At 55.3% G+C, this 20,474-nt stretch overlaps 8 protein-coding genes across 8 annotated transcripts; 4 read left to right on the top strand and 4 right to left on the bottom strand.

Annotated features, from left to right (window-relative positions):
• Positions 1 to 682: 682 nt before the first annotated feature.
• Positions 683 to 2,149, bottom strand: LTHEOB_4077 (Na(+) h(+) antiporter 2; the record flags this gene model as incomplete). Its single annotated transcript, XM_035513071.1, has 1 exon — positions 683 to 2,149. One exon carries the CDS (start codon positions 2,147 to 2,149, stop codon positions 683 to 685), a length of 1,467 nt encoding a protein of 488 aa, XP_035375470.1.
• A 1,453-nt stretch (positions 2,150 to 3,602) lies between these two features.
• On the top strand, positions 3,603 to 4,733 carry LTHEOB_4076 (uncharacterized protein; the record flags this gene model as incomplete). The annotated part of the gene is made up of 2 exons (XM_035513070.1): positions 3,603 to 3,617; positions 3,693 to 4,733. The coding sequence occupies 2 exons, from the start codon at positions 3,603 to 3,605 to the stop codon at positions 4,731 to 4,733; spliced, it is 1,056 nt and encodes a 351-aa protein (XP_035375469.1).
• Positions 4,734 to 5,277: 544 nt separating this feature from the next.
• LTHEOB_4075 (GNAT family acetyltransferase) lies at positions 5,278 to 6,027 on the top strand (the record flags this gene model as incomplete). Its single annotated transcript, XM_035513069.1, has 1 exon — positions 5,278 to 6,027. The coding sequence occupies one exon, from the start codon at positions 5,278 to 5,280 to the stop codon at positions 6,025 to 6,027; it is 750 nt and encodes a 249-aa protein (XP_035375468.1).
• Positions 6,028 to 8,052: 2,025 nt separating this feature from the next.
• LTHEOB_4074 (MFS transporter) lies at positions 8,053 to 9,638 on the top strand (the record flags this gene model as incomplete). The annotated part of the gene is made up of 2 exons (XM_035513068.1): positions 8,053 to 8,380; positions 8,431 to 9,638. 2 exons carry the CDS (start codon positions 8,053 to 8,055, stop codon positions 9,636 to 9,638), a joined length of 1,536 nt encoding a protein of 511 aa, XP_035375467.1.
• A 630-nt stretch (positions 9,639 to 10,268) lies between these two features.
• Positions 10,269 to 11,066, top strand: LTHEOB_4073 (uncharacterized protein; the record flags this gene model as incomplete). Its single annotated transcript, XM_035513067.1, has 1 exon — positions 10,269 to 11,066. The coding sequence occupies one exon, from the start codon at positions 10,269 to 10,271 to the stop codon at positions 11,064 to 11,066; it is 798 nt and encodes a 265-aa protein (XP_035375466.1).
• A 926-nt stretch (positions 11,067 to 11,992) lies between these two features.
• Positions 11,993 to 15,193, bottom strand: LTHEOB_4072 (Short-chain dehydrogenase/reductase SDR; the record flags this gene model as incomplete). The annotated part of the gene is made up of 5 exons (XM_035513066.1): positions 11,993 to 12,797; positions 12,896 to 13,383; positions 13,449 to 13,832; positions 14,318 to 14,435; positions 14,595 to 15,193. The coding sequence occupies 5 exons, from the start codon at positions 15,191 to 15,193 to the stop codon at positions 11,993 to 11,995; spliced, it is 2,394 nt and encodes a 797-aa protein (XP_035375465.1).
• A 1,559-nt stretch (positions 15,194 to 16,752) lies between these two features.
• On the bottom strand, positions 16,753 to 17,826 carry LTHEOB_4071 (Molybdenum cofactor sulfurase; the record flags this gene model as incomplete). The annotated part of the gene is made up of 1 exon (XM_035513065.1): positions 16,753 to 17,826. The coding sequence occupies one exon, from the start codon at positions 17,824 to 17,826 to the stop codon at positions 16,753 to 16,755; it is 1,074 nt and encodes a 357-aa protein (XP_035375464.1).
• A 558-nt stretch (positions 17,827 to 18,384) lies between these two features.
• On the bottom strand, positions 18,385 to 19,977 carry LTHEOB_4070 (Bleomycin hydrolase; the record flags this gene model as incomplete). The annotated part of the gene is made up of 2 exons (XM_035513064.1): positions 18,385 to 19,784; positions 19,845 to 19,977. The coding sequence occupies 2 exons, from the start codon at positions 19,975 to 19,977 to the stop codon at positions 18,385 to 18,387; spliced, it is 1,533 nt and encodes a 510-aa protein (XP_035375463.1).
• Between the last annotated feature and the right edge of the window lie 497 nt (positions 19,978 to 20,474).

The raw sequence follows: 20,474 nt of genomic DNA, 5'->3' as shown, positions 1-20,474 counted from the left end.
TTTGTCTCTTCGGCGAGACCAAAGTTCGTGAATAATCCGCTCGTATATGCGGAATCGCGATCATCGCCGAATCAGAGTGCGTCACCTCACTTCGCCAGAACTTTACCAACGCCCATGCCTAGCCGCCAGAATTTCACCTCCGCTCTTATCAGACCTGTCCTCCACCTCCCGGCCACGTGCGCGAAACCCATGGCAGCGCCCTGAGCGCAGACTTCTGCATGTTCCTCCCACTCGGTGACCCTCCAAAAGAGCCTCTTTGCATCGTCCTCATTTTCTGTGGTTGCATTGTACGCTATTCAAACGTGGCATTGTTTGGATGCAAACGTGGACAAAGGCGACAAACGGTGGCAGGCGAAAGCGGGAGGTCGCGCAGTTGCGGCTGAAGGCTTGGCTGGCATTGTCTAAAAAAAGGTGAAAAGCGACAACGCACTGGACAGAAGACCGCGACGACGTCTACCTATCTGCGGGACGGTTCGGACGTTCGGACGCCGCAAGCGCCAGCTCCGATCGTCAAGCGCATGACGTCAGAGGTTCAATAAACTTTGCTGGCGCATAGGTAACGCGAGAACAGCGCAGAGCCAGCTGAAGACCAGCATACGAAGCCAATAAGCAACAAGAAAATACGTGCAGCAACACAGGAACGAGAAAATAGACATTCGGAGATTGCGAGGTATTCGGGACTTTACGTCTCCTCTTCGCATTCCTCCTCCTCAACCTCATCCTCATCATGCACCATGGCGCCGAACCCCTCTGTCTCCGCCCCGATTAGCGGCGCGCGCTCTCCCTCTTTCCGTGCGTAGTGACTTCCTACACTGATCGCCAGCGTACTCAGACCATGCACCATCGTCGAGCCAAGCACCACGAAGCACACGACGGGCCACACAACGAGCACGGCGAGCTCCCTTCGGGGCGGAAGGCTTCCATTGGTCGGCGGATACGGCATCGGCTGCGAGGTGCCCGTCTCAAGCTGTGCGCGCGCCTCGAGCGCGAGGAAGAGGGCGCCCACACCCATGGGGCCGAAGTGTCCCGCAAAGAGGGCTTCGCGGTAGGTCTGCAGGTCTGGGATGAGCGGCTTCGAAAGGAGGACGATGGGAATGCGCCGGAGCAGGATGATGCAGACGAGGAGGGCAAAAAGGCGGCCGGGATTCAGAGACACGGAGAAGTCTGGTAAGATTGGGTGCGAGGAGGCGAAATGGGACCAAGGGATACTCGCACCAAAGAGGACAAACATGGTGCTGTTGAGAAGCAGGTCGATAATGTGCGGCAGGCGCGTCTGCGCAATCTCGCGCCTGAACCAGCCGTCGTGGTTGAAACCGACGCCCGCGCTGAAGGCGACCAGAAAGTCGTCAGTCCCGAGCGTAGCGGCGACTCCAGTGCAGAAGATGGCCGCGAGTAGGTAGAAGACGAGGTAGGAGGCGCGTCCGATGAAGTCGTGCGCGTGGACGAAACGCAGGACGCGGTTGGCGGCTAACCCGAGCGCGACACCGAGAGCGATTCCCAGCGCGCACTGCCAGAGCAGTGTGATAAGGATCCAGTCTTTGACCGCCTTCCCTGCCGTCGCGCTCATCAGGGCGAAGATGCCGATGTACAGGAAAGGGAATGACACGCCGTCGTTACAACCGCTCTCCGCCGACAACAGCCGCCGCACCCGCTTAGGCACGCGGGTCGAGAACTGTGAGTTTGATAGCACTGACGATGCCAACACTGGATCAGTAGGGGTCAGGCATGCCGAGATTATCAGCGCGATGACAAAGTCCACTCCCAGAAGTGCCTGGATCAACCCTGCACAAACGAGCCACCCGAATATCATCACTGGTCCCAGCAGCATCAGTATGCTGCGCCAATTGCCTTGCGGCCCTATGCTGAAAAACCGCGGTGGAAGCTCGATTCCGGTGGCGAAGACTTGGATACCGAGGATCAAGCGGGTGAATTCCTGCATATGAAGGTCGTCCATTCCCCAGCGCTGCGGATACAGGATACCGACTCCGCGTGGCCCGAATATGATGCCAAAGAGCGTGGCTAGCGGCGGCTCGGACAGGTGCAGGCGGTTGCGGATAAAAAGGGAGAAAAGCGCGTAGACGATGAGAAAAGAAGACAGGACAATGTAGGTCAGATGCGGCGCCGTGGGCTCCAGTTGAGACCACGCCATGATTGCAGGAGGGAAACGCCTTTGGATCTTGCTGGCTATAGGGAAGACGGGAAGGAAGTTTGTTGCACACGGTTGATGGATGGGGGGCACGGCCAGGACAGGGATTGCGGTGGTGTCGACCCACAGCTGCTTGGACGTATAGAACTTGAGATGGCCGATGTTCTTTGAGCGGGCGGCGTCTTGTTGGGTAGTGTGGAGTTGACAGAGTCTTGAGGGATAATGGCGGCTCTGTTAGTGATGACGTAGTTAGCGGCACTAGTTCCCAATAGTCTATACCGCCGGTTCAGGCTACTCCGCTGCAAACATCTTTTCTCCGAAACCTTCTGTAACCTGTATATTCTTGATCATCGTTGACACAGACGCAAGGTTACAGGTGCGCCTGCGGAAAGGAAGAGGTGCGTCCGGTGGTTTGGCCGTATTTTGACTTCATCAGTACTTCGTCGTACTTCGGTTTCTTGTGATTAAATTGATGATGCCATGAGCATTCAATGGAGAGGGGTGTGTGTATGAAGCCTGGTTGCGATGTTTTCTGTCCAACGCTACGCGATTATTGGAGCAATGTATGAACTCTCAGTGAGACCGAGCACCGGTGCACCGAAATTGAAATCGATGAGAGAATGTATGGAGAATTGCCAAATTTCTGTTTAAGATTGAAAAAGGCATCCGAAATACTGCCGCCTACTCAGGCCAAGGTAGCAGAAGCGAAACTTTCTACAAGAGATCGAGGCGCAGGCCCGGACATTTCAGTGTACTAAAAGGCTCGGCGCGGCGGTCGTCGCGGACGACGCTCTCCAGGCACACCTGGCGGCGATAATAGGCGCATTGCCTCTGTTTGGCAAGAAGGCAAAGCTCGAAAGATGGATCAAGATGCAGGGCGGAAGAGTCGACACGGCCGACAACGAGGAGACCACGCGCCTGGTCAAAGGAATGACACAGGGAATCCGGCCAAGTCAAGCAGAAAAGAATCTATGAGATTTCAGAGAGCGGGTGCAAAGATCGTGACCCAGTCCGAAGGGGCATACCTGATGAGCGTGGCATCGGAGGAAAGGGAAGACAGCGACTCAGAAGAATCCGAGGACCACTTCCGCTCTAGGACGCTCGAGGCGCCGATGCCAGCTGCCAGGAGCCAAGGCACTACACATCTGGCTCTGAGAAAGCTATCGCGAATGCGCCAGAAAAAAGTACGACAAGTAGCGAACGTGGGTTGCGAAGCGGATATTACTAGACTTGCTACGCCAATCGTCGGTGAATGAAAATTGAAAGGCCGCCGAACGACTGCTGGAAGCTTTCTGTGCGGTGCCTACGGGTTCCACCCGCGGCAGGTGCGTTGCTAGGGGAGACATTTGCGGCGCGTCGGGCTCTACTTCCTTTTCGATCAAGCACCTGCCCCGACCTTCTTCAACCACCCCACTAGGCACGCGACCACGCGAACCGCACAGACAAGACGCTCATCATGAGCTCACCCGACGTAAGTCTCCAGCGACCTCTCCAGCACCCGCAAACCCGACGCGCAGTGCCAAATGCGCACTGATGCACAGAATAGGATATCGATACCGAAGATCTCCTCGCCGCGCTGAGAGACAAATGGGGCGAGGAGAAGAAGAACTGGCTGCCATCTCAGAGTCTTATGCGATACAAGTCCTCGGCCGAATGGCCGCCTTGTCTCATCAAAGCCCTCTTCGACCTGGCTATCCGTACTCGTACCGTCAAGGACCGCGACTTCGTTGTTGAGCAGCTGAAGGAAATGACATACGCGTCCCTACACCGCAACGAGACTCCTCAGATTACTCTCAGGCCATCATTAACGCCGGAAGAAGAGGCGCACCAGCTCTCCCGGGATGCACAGTCCATACTCGCTAGCCTCAGGCGCCACTTCAATGCTGTTGATAAGCTGGTCAAGCATTGGGGCGAAGGTGTCGAGTCCGGCTTGCCGTACAGTGCCACTCTCGACAGCTCTGCTCTAGGCTGGGATGTCAAGCTACTCCGCCGCATGGCCAAATTCGCAGCCGCCTATCCCAACGCAAGCCGGGTCATGAAGGAATTCTTTGTCGTGGGAGCGATCAAGGACCGAGAGGAGAGGAATGGCGACGCATCTCGCAAAGTCACCCTCGCTGATTTCAAACACGCACAAGCACACTTTAAAAAGTCAAAGCGGAACGGGGATCTCAAAGATCTGGAAGACGCCATGGCCGAGCTCGATGAGGAGGAAGCGATGAAAAAAGAGAAAGAAGAGAGGTTGAAGATGAACAAAGAGAGATTTAGGACGCTCGTGGGCCTTCCAGAGCGGTACGTCGCAGATCTTCTAGCAGTCCCTTGGGATGAGAGCAAAGAGGACAGTCTACTACAGCGCTTTCTCAAATGGTCTATGGAATACGAAGCCCAGCTGAGGGGCGAAGACGCTGCAAGAACGGCCAGTAGGAGAGCCAGACGCAATCGCGCGATGTACGAGGACGTCAGAACTTCTGATGCTGGACAGAACGAGACTTCGGAATCCACAGCAGGTGGGAGCAGGGACAGGAGTGTTGTTCGCCACACACCAGCAGCTCGTCCTCAGGATAAGAGGGTAACAACAAGCACACGTTAGCCGGAAATTCTGAGAAACAAGGGCGGTAAAAGAAGATTATGAGAGGCAGATGTGAGCCAGTAGAAGGAGTCTGTCAATGAGAAGGTAAGTGTCATGGTCAGGGAGGATCAGGATCCTCCACCATCGTTGTTAATGCTTTTGACTTTGGGTCCAGATCCTTCACCATCATTGTTAATGCTTTGGACCTTGGATCCAGATCCACCATCTTCGTGGTCCGAGTTCGCATTACTAGTTAGCTTAGGCAATACCCAGGTGTTATGTTAGCTTGGGGATTGAGATACTTGTATCTCACTGCGGCGGAAGGCCTATACCTTAATTCTTCATTTTCTTTTTCCGCACAGCTTATATTGGCCACCAGCATTGGCCAGAAAAGAGGCGTTCATTGGCAGTGCTCATGTTGACCTTAATTGGTTTAGCGTAATCCCGCTACCTAATCCCTGTCGACCTCGGACATAAATGCATGAGCGTGTGAATCATCGCTGTCAACACCATTTTGCCCACACACACTCCGCACCTATACAAGCCCAAGCCCTTTTCGGCCGGAATGATGACCCAAACTCCGGAAACCACCAGGCCGCTTGGCCCCGTCGTCGAGCCACGGCCAGTCACGCGCCCAGAACATAGAACCTTCCAAGGCAAGCACGTCACGCTCCGTCCTCTCGCCCCGTCTGATGCGGACGCGCTGTTTCCTCTGATCAGCGGTCCCGACAATGCCTGGCTTTTCGACTACTTGCCGTACGGACCCTTCCCCTCTTCACCCGACGCCTTGGATTTATTCCGCACGCAAGTCGCCAACCAGTGCGCCTCCAAGGACCCCCTCTTCTTCGCCATCCTCGTCAATGATCGCGTTCTCGGCTGGTCCGCGTTTATGCGCATCGATGCCGCCAACGGCGTTGTCGAAGTCGGACACCTGCTTTTCGCACCCCCGCTGCAGCGCACGGCCGCCGCGACGGAGACCATCTACCTGCTCGCGCAATATGCGTTCGAGGACCTGCGCTACCGACGGCTGGAGTGGAAGGCGAATAATTTGAACGAAGCGAGTAAGCGGGCAGCAGCGCGCCTTGGGTTCGTGTGGGAAGGGCTGTTCAGGGCTCATTTGATCGTGAGGGGTCGACGGAGGGACACGGTGTGGTTTTCGATGGTGGAGGCCGATTGGTTTGGAGAGGAGGGGAAAGGGGCTGCCCGGGAGGCATTGTCGCTGTGGTTGGATGGCGCGAACTTTGACGGGGAGGGGAAGCAGAGGAGGAGGTTGGAGGATATTAGGAGGGAGCTGGTCAATGGGGCAGAGGCATAAACTGAGATGGCTGCGAAAATGAAGGGGATTCTGCTGCGCGTTGTGGTGGCAGAAGCCGACTTCGGATTTATGAGTCACCAACTATAGATGTAGGATTTACTGGAGCGCTGGAATGGGTGTTCATTATTTCCCATACTTCATATTCAGATAGATCCATCCACGTGTATCTTGTGTCTTTGGACGATGGAAACTCTTTCGAATCTTTCGCCAGGTCGTGGTTTCAAGCGATAAAAATGGCATCTTGGACGAGTTTGCAACAGTGACATGTGAACGCTTAGACACTCATTACCGTCAGGTCTTGTCACTCTTGATTAAATGAGACCATTGTATGCACCGAGTGCTATAAGCAAGATTTTGTGGGAAACATGTTGATGCACTACTGGCCAACAACGTCGACATCTGTCGGTCCCATTCCGTCAATATGACGACTGAGTTTTGAGCAAGTGCCGCTTTTACAATCTTTGCCATTCTGGACTGCTATGATTGTGAAGCTAAGCCTTCCTAGAGACGCGGAAAAGCGACCAATGCGGGCCTTCGGCTTTCTGATGACAGAAAGAGAGCAAGTGCAGAATATGGAGACAGTCGCGGCCAAAAGAGACCCACAATGATTCGCCGAGAGGTAATCACAGAACAGCGAAAACGCCTTTGAGCACCCTCTGAGTACCCATATCTGGCAAGGTAAACATTCCGCCCTTTGCGCGGACTTCGCGCCTGCACGGAGGCTGGCCAGACGCTTTTTGTTTGTAATTCGCCGACTTATGTGCCGAATATGCCGACCGCTCAAAACCTTCTCAACGCTACAACTAACTGACTTTGGCAAGTGCATGCGACGAAAACGCTATACTTACGCTGTCTTTACCAGGATTATTCTAGACACCAGTAAACGTTCCGCTCACACACTGATTGGCGTCCTTCGCTCGATGGGGCCGCAAAAGATGCCGGGAGTACTAGGGGGGCGTACTAGCTTGGGAAACTGAGACTTCTGAACAGACCAAATTTGCGTGGCAGGTAGACCCGCAGCCACGAAGACTGGCCCACGCGGAACGATTTTGCTTTCGGCGTTACCTACGATGATATTACGGATCTCGTTGTGAATAACACGACAGCGTCCCTCTACGACTACTAGCATCAGCTTATAGAAGTCTAAAAAATATATCCAGTTAGGTCTCTTTGCTGAATTCAGTGCGAGATACGTCATCCCGCTCGGAAGCTCCTGCTGTACATTTTATCCCCTTTTTCTGTTTCAACCTTGGTTAGCCGTGTTACCGGATATTTCTACGCGTAGCTCGATGTCGTTGAATTTGACGCGAAAGTGTTCTTACAAGCATGTACAGTTACAGACATCTAGAAAGGGGATCTGACGAGCGTGGCGGACGGAGCCTGCAGCCATTTCGCCGAAGAAGAGCACACTCGCCTTGTATAATTCATAACGTTTAATATATTGCGTTTGAGATGCATCAATGCACAACGAAGGCTTCATTATGCTGCAGATACGTTTGTACGCACATGTAGTTGTGCAATATCTTTTCGCCCGGATCATTGCATGTGCAGATCACTCACATGTTCTACCAATATGCTTTAGCCCGCAGCGCATTTCAAGGCAGAACATGATGTGCGGAAGGCCTCCGAAGGGATTGCGGACCGATTCGTTGGGCTGGGTCCGCAATTTTGCATCCGCGTTGCTGTTGGAAATGGCGCGGAAGTGGGCGTTCCGGACCGTATGACCCAACACGTCATTCAAGGACGTATTTCTTTCCATAACTACTGTAACGGGGTATATCGCTTCGCCCTACCCTCCGTGCTGTGTTTGATGCTAACGAGTTGCGGAATGTATTCCGAATGACTATAGAGGAATCTAGCGCGGGATTTCGTGGCAAAATGGATGAGAAACGCATCAGTTCAAAATCTGCGTCGATTGCGATGAAGCACACTCCCAACTGCCTACACAGCGTTTAACAACCGCACTGAATTGCGACTTCATACAAGCTTGATCGCTTTCATTTTCTCCCCTCCCCAACAATCAATATGCAAGCCTGGCTGCAGCACAGACAGATCGTTTGCGCTATGAGCGATTCGAAAGGACAGGAAACCCGACTTTCCCCTGGACGACCAACACTCGAAGTCTCACAGCCAGACTCAGACAAGGAGAGCGAAGTTCTTGTTGTGGGATGGCAAAGTGAAGACGACCCACTGAACCCCAGGAACTGGAGTAACGTGAAACGCATTGGAGTTACCTTCCAGGTAGCAGCGATCGCTCTGGTCGTCTGTGCCACTGGCGCTGTCGACGCGGCCGTGTTACCACAGGCAGCCGCTGAACTCGGCGTTAGCGAGGTGGCGGAGACATTGGCTACTGGTAGAGTTCAACTCGACTTGTGTGAGTGTTCATTACTTACTGGTCTACAGGAATGTTCCTGATCGGGTTCGGACTGGGATGCCTGATTACAGGCCCGTTTTCTGAGATATTTGGAAGGTTTGCAGTCTACACAGGGTCTCTCACAATATTTGGCATTTGGATCATGGCCGCCGCACTCGCACCAAACTTCGGAGCTCAGCTTGTGTTTCGCACACTCGCCGGATTGTCGGCCTCGACCCCACTGACCTGCGCCGGGGGTACCATATCTGATCTCTACAACAGCCTAGAGAAGACGTGGGCCTTCCCGTTGTACGCCGTTGGAGGTTTTGGTGCGCCCTTGACTGGTCTCGTCATGGTTTCCTATGTGGGACCCACAATCGGCTGGCGTTGGGCGGAATGGGTTTCGCTTCTTGCAACAGGTGTTGTCTTAGCGCTGATAGTCCTCTTCATGCCAGAGACATTTGCTCCTATCCTCCTTGAGTGGAAGGCAAAGCATCTGCGTAAGACGACAGGCGATGAGAGGCATCGCTCACCACACGAGATGGCGCACATCACAGCAGCCGCCCGTCTGAAGATTGCCATGACACGACCGTTTCTCATGGCGACAGAACCGATCATCATGCTGTGGACACTTTACCTCAGCATCATCTACATCATCCTGTTTACGTTTTTGGACGGGTACCCGTACATTTACCAGGAGACTTATGGTATCACGCAAGGACTTACGAATGTCATCTTTGTCGCCATGGACGCCGGTGTTGTATCGATTCTCGTGGTAGTTCCATTTGTTTACCGACACACGGCCCACAAGGTCAAGGCCAAGCAGAGTACTCCAGAAGATCGTCTGTGGTACGCCATGGTAACTGCACCGGCGATCTCTATCTCGCTCTTTTGGATGGGATGGACGGCCAGGCCATCCATCAGCATCTGGTCGCCGATGATTGCGTCTTTTCTTTTCGGATATGGGACGACGGGAGTTTTCATCAGCACGTACATGTACATCATCGATTCCTACGAGATGTACTCGGCCTCGGCCCTGACGTTCGTTGCGGTGGTGAGATACATCGCAGCTGGCGGGATGACTGTTGCCGGGCTTCCAATCTACGAAGGCCTAGGGGTAGCATATACGTGCACAATCCTGGCCTGTGCGTCTGCGGTCATGGTACCGGTGCCATACGTCTTGTATCGATATGGCCACCACGTCCGCAGCAAGAGCAAGTTTGCTGTGTCTAGCGAGCATGAGTCGGAATCGGCATGATTGGTATGTGGGAGGGGTTCAAGAATTGGGGTGTTGTACAGTATTTAAATCCAACAGCTAATCACATCTCCGCTCATTGCATTAAACTATTCTTCAACCATCCCATTGGGTCAGGTGTCAGCCCTACACTAGCGCGCTGCGGGGGGCGTCGATCACCTCGGCAAAGGGGTTCTGGTTGTTCCCGTTCTTTCCCACCGCTCCGCCCGTTCTCGTGCGTAAACCAACCGGCTCCTCCCTTTCCTCCCTTGGCGGCCCGTCTCCCGCCGCGCCCGCTTTGCAGATGCCCGATCGCAGAGCTCCTCGTCGCCCAGCGCGTGCCGCTGCATCACCACCACCGTAGCTCCCGCCCGTCTCCGCGACAACAACCAACGGCGCGCGCCACCAACCGAAATCGCGAGACCGAACCCCGCAGTTGCCGGCACACGACACCGACCGCTCCGGGCGCCCGCCGCACATGCTCCGACTCTGACTCCACGACGGGGAGAGCAGAACGAAAATACCTACCCGCGCCCGCACGCTACTCAATCCCAAGCCTCCTTAATCGTCTCCGAGCGTGCCGCAAATACACGCAAATCCTTCCCACGCGCGCGCATTCCATCCGGCGCAAGATAAAACCCCCGCGAACAAAACATGGCGGCGCAACCACGGACCTACAACATCTCCCTTTCACCGCTCGAGACGGCTGCCCTCGCCGTCCTCCTGCCGCTGCTCGCCTACATCGCCTACGCGCTGCACGCCCTCGTCGCGGCGCAGCGCATCCAGGCCGCCAGCCAGACGACCGCGATCGACACACTACTACGCGAGCTCCGCGACACGGCCACCGCCATCCGCGACAGCACCACCGCCGTGCGCGACACCGTCCGCGCCTCCAGCATCGATAAGGACGTCGGCCGCGTGACGCGGGCCGTCGAGAAGGTGGTCGGCGTCATGGAGGGCTGGGAGCGGCGCTGGCGCGACGACAACAACAACAATACCAACAGCGTCAAGAACGGCGGCGGCAGCACCAGCAATGGCGTGCCGCCGTGGTCCGATCAGCAGCACAACGGGCACTTCAGGAGGAGCAGCGCGGGCAGCAGGTCGACGCACCAGCAGGAAGAAGACGCGGATCTGTACCGGCGCAAGGTCGAGGCCATGGAGGGCTTGCGCCGCCTGATGGAGGCCCAGCCCGCGCCCATGGTCGAGGATGCGGATCTGTATCGGAGGAGGGTCGAGGCGCTGGAGGGGCTGCGGAGGGTGCTGGAGATGCAGCCCGGTGTGGAAGTATTGAGGGTCGCGCCAGGGGCCAAGAAGAAGGTGCCTGGGAAGGGGGCTGTTGGTGGAGGGGGAGGGATGAATTTCGGGGCTGCGTTGAGTGTAAGGAGTGAGGGGAGGGCACTGAAGAAGGAGAGGAGCGGGGAGACGTTGGGCGAGAGCTTGTTGGACTTGTGATATGCTGATCATCGTGAGCACTGTTCTTCTTCTTCTGGATGCGCCTGAACAATGAACCGGAGGACCACGCCGCTACGCGTTCTTCCCCCGCCCTGGTCTGGAGAGGCATCAGATCAACCCTCCAACTAAGCAAACAGCTCGGCACGAAAGTCAAGACGCCGTTATGACTCAGCAAAGGCGAAAAACTCGGTTACGCGCGTTTCTTTCTGTACACCTACTCGTCAACTTCACATTTTCTCATTCCTTGACCTTCTTCGTCGGAGATACCCTCGTTCCTAGCATTTGGGTTTCACTTCTGTGGCAAAGCCGTGTAGTTTAGCCATTCGGCAATGCTTCATTTCGCCTGGGATGGAAAAAGTTCTCTTTACCCTTCTTGTTACTTTTTTTTTGCGGAAAGGAGTTCTTCTCAGCCTCCCACATTAGCCTTTGTCTTCGCTTGTTTTGTGTATACTTGTATCAAGAACAATGTTAATTTCGTATACGGAACTTCCAACAACCTTTTCCACAAGAACACCGGGAGCCACACCGCCGGCGCAAACGTGAAGAACCACCTCGACTTCAAGAGGCTACATTGTTCATGAATCGAGCGAATTCAGCCCGAACAAAAAGGGGACACCAAGACATCACAACGCAGAAGACGAAGGCAGAGAGAATGTACTGGGCTTCCGTTCACTTTCTATGAAAATCCATATCCTATTTACCGGAGACATCTTTTCTTGGTCGTTTCTTTCGCAAGCCGATATCTCCGTGAATCCCTGAAATTTCCCCCATTCCGAGGTTGGTACCCCCCATAGGCACTCATGCCACATGATTATTATTAAAAGTAATAGAAGAAGAAGAAAAAGAAGAAGAAAGCCCACAGCATCACACCTTTACCTGCGGCGGTCCCTGACCATCCGCCGTCCGCTCATCTTCCCAGCAAATAGTCACTCCTCAGAGCCTCCTCTGGCAGCGTAAGGGCTGTTGTTCGCGTGGGCATGGGCCTCGGCCTCCTCACGCAGCGCGACCATGTTCATCGAGCCGGGCGAGCGGGGAAGGCGAGGCGTCGTCTGCGCCTGGCCCTGCTGCTTCTGCTGGTGGTGGCGCTTGGGCGTCTTCGGTGGCAACTGGGGCGACGTCATGGCCAGGCTGCTGGAGCGCTGGAGCCTGTCCATGGCGATAGCAGCAATGTCGTCGAAGTCCGGGGGCGGGGTGCTCAGACGGGGGCCAACCAGCGAAGTTGGCGGCGGCGGGTTGCTGCCGTTGATGCGACGGGACGTGACGTTGTTGTCGTTGCCACTCTCAAACATGAGCGGCGTCGGGTTGTTGACGAAAGCATCGTCGTCGTCATCGTCGACGGTGCGGGGGAACGAGCGGGCGAACGAGCGGAAGACGACGCCGTTGCGGCGGTTGTCCAGGTCGCCGCGCAGCGCGAGGGGCGGTGGCTGGCGCGGCTGCGGTCCGAAGAGGCCGATCTTGTCGTGTGGGATTTCGGGCGTCCGGGGCTTCCTGTTTCTATTCCTGTTCCTGTTCCTGCTCTTGTTGCGGTTGTGGTTGCGGCGGCGGCGGCACAAGCAGCAGCAGATGATCTTGAAGGGGCGTTTGATGTGCGGGAGGCAGCCGCAGAGAAGGCAGAGGTTGATTTCCAGGCATTCGATCATGAAGACGCGAGCGGCGGTCCACGGGAAGTCCGGGGGGTGGTTCAAGCTGTACCACAGGTATCCGGTCTTGATGAGGCCGAGGAAGGAGGTGCTGTAATAAAGTTATTTTTCTTTTTTCTTTGTCATAGGGCTGCATGTTCTTTTCGCGGTGAAGCGAAGTGAAGGGGGAGAGAGAGAAAGAGGACTTACATGATGCCAAGTGAGAACAAGACGCCCAGCGAAACGCGCGTCATCCTTGGCAATTTCAATTTCCAGATGAAGTATGAAGGCCAGGCAAAGACCAGAAATTCCGTCACAAGCTTCTGACACGACGCCGAGAGGAGGATCTTAGACTCGTTGTGGCAGTTGCGGTTCCCGCCCTTCTCTGCGTTCCAGTAGTCCGATGGCGGGCTACACGCGAAGGTCGTGATGAAGATGAAGGCGATTGCGGCGAATGCGCAGAAGCCAATCATGCAACGGCAGAACCAAATGTTCGCCTTGCTGTGGGGGAACATGCGCATGTAGAAGAGCATGACCGCGATTTTGATAAGCGCGGCGGCGATCGAGAACGAAATGCGGAAGGCGAAGGTGAGCTTGAGGTTGATGACCTTCCACTCTTCCTTGATGTCCCAGGTGTGGCGGCCCACTCCAGTTGCGATCCCTGCCAACGGAATGATGTTGCAGGTAATGACCAAGACCTGACACAATATAAGCGGTATCTCTTTGCAAACCAGAACGCTCGAGGATGAGAATGTGTACATACGAAAGCGAGAATGGTGAGCCAGTCCGAAGCATCGAGACGAATGCGGTTGTAGGCCCGGTCGAAGAAACGAGCCGCGACAATGAGCAACATTAGAGCCAACATCGGTGTCTGAACCCCGACCAGCAGCGGAATCTGGTTCTCGGGGTTCACATAGTTAGGCTTGTGCCCTCCTTTGGCGTCCTCAGGCGGTGCGGAAGCCATGAGGAACTGTAAGCGGAGCGCGGTGTGCAAGGGTGGTTGTGTTCCAAGTGGACTGTGGAGGATGGAAGAAGTGAAGGTGAAGTGACCATGCTCGGGGCAGGATAGATAAACGGTCGCAGCACGGATGAATGTCGTGCCGGTACCCGTGGGCAGTATGTGATGGAAGGAAGAAGCTCCATAGCTCTGCGTGTTATGTTAGTGACGGTGATGCCGGTCAGGGTGATGCACGGTCACTGAGTACCTACCTAGGCAAAGCCTTTCCTGCTGGTAACACAACCCAGTCAGTCCAGAGCTTAATCCCACCTCAGCTTCGCTCAACATTCGATTCTCACTTTGGAGCAACGTCCGTACTCTGCCACGCCCGCTTTTCGGACTGCAGTCCTGCCATGCTGTTTTGAGGTAGTGATTCTCTGACTATAAATAGAAATACTATGCGAAAGGGTACACACACTGAGACATCAAGAGATAGACAGTGTCAGCAATGAAATGGAACACGCAGCCAGTTCCGCACAATGCTAGAACTACGAGACCTGAGAATTGATTATAATTAGAGCTCGGCAGTAGGTTTAACAATATACACCGCATTACTATGCCATAATACCCCCGTCGACCTCGTGGATCATGCCAGTGATATACGAGCTGTTGTCACTCAGCAGCCATGCAATCACCTCAGCAACCTCTTCCGCCTGTCCCACGCGGCCAAGGGGAGCAAGCTTGTTCCATTCTGCCTGGCCCTCTTTTGCGTCGGAAGTATCGAGATTAGTCAATGGTGTGAGAATAACACCGCTAGGGAAAAGTACGCGTCAGCCCATGCTCCAAAAGATTTGACAAAAGAAGGGGGGAAACACCAGCAAGCGTCTCCAAATCCCAGAAAGAACACTGGGTATGTCCTCCCGAAACGAAAAAATGAGGTGGCTTCCACAAGTAGAGACTGGAACAACTTACGGCGCAATCGCGTTCACCCGGATGCCCCACTCGCCCGTCTCCCTGGCTACGCTCTTCGTCAAAGCATTCACGCCTGCCTTGGAAGCGGCGTAAGCGCTCGATCGAGGGCTACCTTTCAAGCCCACGATACTCGACGTATTGACGATAGAGAATCCACCAGTACCGCCTTCCTCCAGCTTCTTTGCCGATCTCTTGATCTCCCGCACCTCCTCGCTAAGACACACCATAGCGCCGGTCAGGTTGACGCCGATGACACGCTCCCACTCCTCGTCCGGCGTCTCCTCGACGTTCTTGACGTTCAGGCTTTTGTTAATGATGCCAGCAATATTGGCGGCGCCGTTCAACGGGCCCAGTTCTTCGGTGGTTGCCCTGATCCAGGCGGCCACGGCGGGGCGGTTGGAAACGTCGAGTGCGGTGATCAGGACGCGGGCATCGGGTGTTTTAGCAAGGATGGAGGATTTGGCTTTTGCGAGGGATTCTGCGTTGATGTCGGAAAGAGAGACGGCGGCACCACGGGCGGCGAGCAGGTGGGCAGTAGCGAGGCCGATTCCAGAACCAGCACCGGTGATAGCGATGACTTTTCCCTTGAAAGATGCCATGGCAGTGGCTGGTTTTGGTAGTGAACAAAGGATTCCGGTCTGGAGAAATCCGTATCAAAAGCTGTTGATTTGGATGGCCTGTGGACGCGGGGTTTGGTTCTCCAACAGCGAAACGCAGACGGTGGGAAGTGGGTGAATTAGTGACCTAGAGTGGAATCAAGAAGTGGGATCACAAGCATAAGCTGCTGTCTTTAATAGCTCCTGAGCCGCACCGAATCTACTCAGCAGATTATTGTCCATCGTGCCCACCTCTGCGCCTCTTCGCTGGCTGGACTCGATCAGGACCAAACATCTTTCGATTCGGCGGTATCTGCGAGTCAGTGATGGCTTTAAATGGTGGCAGAGAGCGGAGGCACTAGCAGAAATGGGCTTGGATTGGCCGTCGGAGACTAAAGTAGGGCGCTGTGAAGAAAGCCGCGGCAGCCGTCAGGTCTCGCCCCACGCATGATCAACCAGCTGCGCCGCAGCCCTGCGTCAAAAATTCCCGTCGAGTCCGGCGCTCATGGGACACAGATGGTTGCACGTATGCGAACGTTTGTCGTTTTCGAGATATCTTGAGAGGTGTTAACCTGTCTGCGTGTTGGCCAGCGCTGTGTGATTTGCAGCGGGAGCGGGGCATGGATGACGGCGGGTGGCAGGCGGAACGAAACGGGAAGGCGGCAACCGCCGCTCCGGGACGTCAGCTTGACTCGAGTGCTGTCTTCATAAATGCGGCGCGGAGAAGTTATGTACACACATAGGGTGATGGTCTGTCAATCCGGCAAAGGGAACCACTGGCGGTGTGTCTTTTGCGCGTCATATCGAGTAGGACCATGGCTCGTAGCGTCAGACACGAGCATGAGAGACGGAAGCACTCTGATCCCCGTAAATGAATGACCTGCGAATTAGCGTCTCTGCCTGAGAGATGACAAAAAGAGTCGGAAATGCTGCCCGATACTTGTGGATTTCGATAGACTCTGTCTCACATCAGCTGCGAAGGGAGAGGTCGGACCGAGTCTCGAGGCGATGGCTGTGAAGTTCTGTAAGCTGCCTGTGTGTGGTGGGGCAAAGCAGATCAAGGTGAGATGATTGGCTGAAATGTCAACGCGTGGAGAGGGCGCGTGATGACGCGTTAAGCGACGCTCAGCTGCTACCCAGCGTCTGTTCTACCATGTTATCACATTGAATCACAACACTCGTTAACACCTTGCTGCCCCTGCCTGCTCTACCTGCCACAATATGCACCAGATTCCACGGCCTCTGTAATGCTACTGCAAGAAGATTGTGTGTTTGGCGCCCACTTGAAGTTCGACATCTCCAGATAGTGTCTACTTTTGCTATCGTAAGCTATTAATATCACGGTTCAAAGGAACCAAGAAGCAGTCAACAAGGAGGATTTGGAGAAGTTAGTCCTTTTTCGAATCATGAAGACAAAACATGATATACAGCCGTGATACAAGACTTGCCCAATACGCTTGCAACCCACAACATGGCCCCTTACCACATTGTTCCAGAATCGTGCCGGCGACAAATCCTTTTACAACACCATCCACCCTCAGCCCCCCAAGCATACACAGCCACTACTTCATCGGACTGACAAAGTAATGATCATTCGTCGTCTTCGTGACCTCAAACTTCATCCCAACCTCCAACAACCCCTCATCCCTCGGCGCGCACAGCATGCCAAAGCTAGGCTTAAACTTCAACCCCTCATCAATGCGCCTGTACTTCATGAGCTCATTCCACGGCTGCCTGGGATGCTTCTCCGCCGTATCCGGATTGACATTGGGCACCTGGCATCGCAGGCAGCGGCAGACGACATCCAACTCAAGCCTGTCGTCGATGCGCAGCGCCTTCCACACGTCCTCGTTCCACGGCTCGTGGCCGCGCACGACGACGTTGGGCCGGAAGCGCTCGATGTCGATCTCGGCCTCGTCACGCGCGCGCAGCCGCGAATTCAGCTCGGTGATGCTGGCCAGCGAGCTGACCTGCACAGGCATCATGTCGGCGAACATGGTCGCCTGCGTGCGGCCCAGCACCGTGGGGTCGCCGCCGCCGCGCAGCACGCGCGGCGTGGGCCCCTTGTAGATCAGCCGCAGGTCTGTCTCCAGGAAGGCGGCGAAAGGCCTTGTCAGCGATTCCGGGTACTCCCAGCCGTCCGTCTCCTGGCTCCAGATGACGTTGCCGCCGCGGAGCGTGGTGTTGGCCTCGAGCCAGTCGCGCGACGGGTGGGCCGGGATGGTGATCTTGCTGGATGGGTCGCCCTTGATGGAAACGCTGAGCTCGTCGGCGGCCCAGTCGACGGCCGTGTCGATGAGCGTGAGCTTGGAGTTGTTGCGGATGGTGATGAAGTCGCGCTTCGGCAGCGAGACGAACATCCAGTTGCGGTCCAGGTCGAGTCCCGTACGCAGCAGTTTGGCCGATTTGACTTGGATCCCGCGGCAGGACTTGATCGGGTAGATGCGCAGGCTGATGATTTCGTCGGCTGGCGGCAGCGCCGGTGCTACACCGAGGGATCGTTCACCGACATTGCGGCCCAGATAGCGAAGAAGGAAAAAGGCGGAAGGCAGGACTATGAGAAGAACTGAGGCCAGGAGTGGTACGAGAGATGGATCCGCGACGAGCGGTTTCGGCTTCTCTGTGACTACCTCCATCGCTGACAGCGGTGGGCTTCCGCAAATGATTTGGCCCGAATGGCTCCAATGAGGTAAGCAAATGTCAATTAGGTTGTACAGTGGCAGAAATGGCGCTGAGAGCTTCAAGCTCTCCACCAAAGCATTCCAAGAAGTGTTTGTTGCTGATGTTGGGGTTTGAAAAGTTGCGGGGCGGAGCTTTTTACGTATGGTCCGGCATGTGCTAGCGGGATGACTCAGCTACATTCACCAGATGCCGGATGGCCCCGCTGCGTCATCGGGCTGGAATGTATACCCGGCACCCCGGTCTGTATTTCCAACTATCGAAGAAAAAGGCAAGTCTAGAAACGAACAACTTGTGCCGTCGCTGCATTATGCCATTCTTCCCGCAGGCGTTCGATGTTAAGCCTGGACCCCGTGGTCCAGACTGCACGGATGCAGCATAATCAGAGCGGCGAATTTAAAATCATTGTCATCTTATCTTCTGTAACCCTGTAGTAAGTAAGCACCATTCCGCCCATGAACAACGCCTTTACCTAATCCACGCCGTCCCTGTTTCCAGCCCATGAAAAGACAAGCTCAAGCAAGAGCACCCATAGGATCCCACAGATCAAGGACGACAGGGTCCTGCTTCAGAATCTCGCGAACCTCCTTGCTCACGACGCTAGGGTCCACCACAGCCTGGTACACGAATTCATCCATCCAAGCGTCGCTCATGACAAAGTAGCCCTGCGATCCTGCCGACTCACTCCAGCTATTCTCAACGCGCCAGCGCACAGGCTTGCCCGTCTTCTCGTCGATGTGCACCGCAGTAAGGACCATGGCATGGGTCATGGCGCTCTCGCCAGTCATCAGGCGCTCAGCCTTGCTCAAACCAAGACGCGTGTTGAAGCCGAGCTCGTAATCATACAGCGCTGTGTCCATGATGCCCTTGGTCGAGTCCGAGTACTTGCCAACGTCGCTGCCGAAGAAGACGGGGAAGCCCTTGCGCAGCATCTCGATCACAGCCTTCTTCATCGTCGTCATGTCAACGTTGACGTAGGTGATGGGCCGGCCGCCCCAGACGTTGCCAAGCCGGTTAACGGTCAACAGCGTGTTGTACGTGTTACGCGGGTCGTTCACCAGACTGAACAGCTTGTGCACATCAGCACCGCCACACGCCTTGACCGTGCGATTATCCGAAAGCTCCCTGGCGAAGGCAGTTGGCCGCGTTGTGATCGAGTTGAAGTTCTTATCCTTGTCGTAGAACTCCCAGGTAAAGGCCTTGGACGGCGAGGGCGGGGGACCCAGCATCAACGTCAAGATCAGGTGGATCTCGCGCATCATCTTGTCCTTGGCGCCGCCAATCGAGGCCCGAACAGAAGGGTTCGTGGATGAGGCAAGCTTGCGCAGCCTGAGGGCGTGCTCTCGGAGCTTCGTGGTGATAAGTTTGTCCATCAAGGAAGAGCTCTTGGCGTTGAAGGTGTCGGGGTAGAGAGACTGCGGGACCAGGCCGTACTTGGTCACTAAATTGGCGACCATATCCCACTGGCCGCCATCGCCAACCGGGCTCGCCAGAAGCGACTGAAGCAGGCGGCCATCAAGGGGCTCATCGACCGTCTGCAGGATATTTTCGAGGAAATAATTGGCCTTTTCAATCTTGTCCCAGTAGAATACGTATTGCTGGCTCAGCTCGAACTTGTCCAGTTTGTACTTCTTCATTATGGATACCCGGAAGACGTTCAGAGACGCGAACAGCCAACACCGGCCAGAGGAGCGCTGGTTGGTGACGGGAGCACCCTCGAAGGGGATCGACAGGTTGAAGATCTGCGAGTCGCTAACGACAGCGCGGTTGTTCATGAGGATGGCGTTGGCGTTGTTCGACTGCAGCGCATTGAGGGCGAGCTGGTTCTTGGGGTCGTCGAGGAGTTCCCTTTCCCATTTCTCGGTCGCGGATACAGAAACGGTCGACTGGTGTTCGGAGGGTGCGTATTTGGGAGCTACAGAGAAAGGCGTGTCAGTGTGCCGGGTGTTGCGGCTTCATGGCATCGAAGACTAACGCGCATCGTCCTGGACGTAGACGTAATCCTTCTCGACAAGCTCGCGATCGTTCCTCAGCTCCATGGCACGGAGGGCCTCGGCCAGCTTCTCCTGCGCCCCGGCCTCGATCTGCTTCGACGGAGCGCTACCCATGTTGTACAACGACTGCGCAAACGGTGTGGAGAATGGTAAGGTGAGAATCGGAGGGATGAGCTGATGGCGCAGCTCCGAGGACAGACGGGAACGGCGAGGTAATTGAGGAAGAGCGGAGATGAGCGGCTGAGCAATCCACCTGCCACCTTGATGGCCGCCTCCAGTCACTCCCGTCCCCGCGGTTGGGAAGATAAGCGCACGAGCCACCTGCGCGTGATAAGCTTGCATGCGAGTCATGCGCCAGCTCTTCCCCTGCCCTCCTCAACACTCCTCAACTTCTTCCAACACAACCAACTTCCGCATTGAGTGTTGTCGACCCCTACTATGCTGCCTTTGTTATACTTGTCTTCCCCAGCTCGGATGAAAGAGCTTACCATTACAGGCACACGCCCACTGAATCCACGCAGCATTCTAAGTTGATTCACCCCCAGAATCATCAACCAACCTTAACCATCGTCATTGCGGAGAACCTTGGGGGGAGCTCCGAAAATCTAGAA

This window comes from Lasiodiplodia theobromae, assembly GCF_012971845.1.
Source record: "Lasiodiplodia theobromae strain AM2As chromosome Unknown scaffold_10, whole genome shotgun sequence".
NCBI classification, from domain to species: Eukaryota; Fungi; Ascomycota; class Dothideomycetes; order Botryosphaeriales; family Botryosphaeriaceae; genus Lasiodiplodia; species Lasiodiplodia theobromae.
Note: the sequence above shows the minus strand (reverse complement) of the source record. Positions and strands in the feature narration are given on the sequence as shown.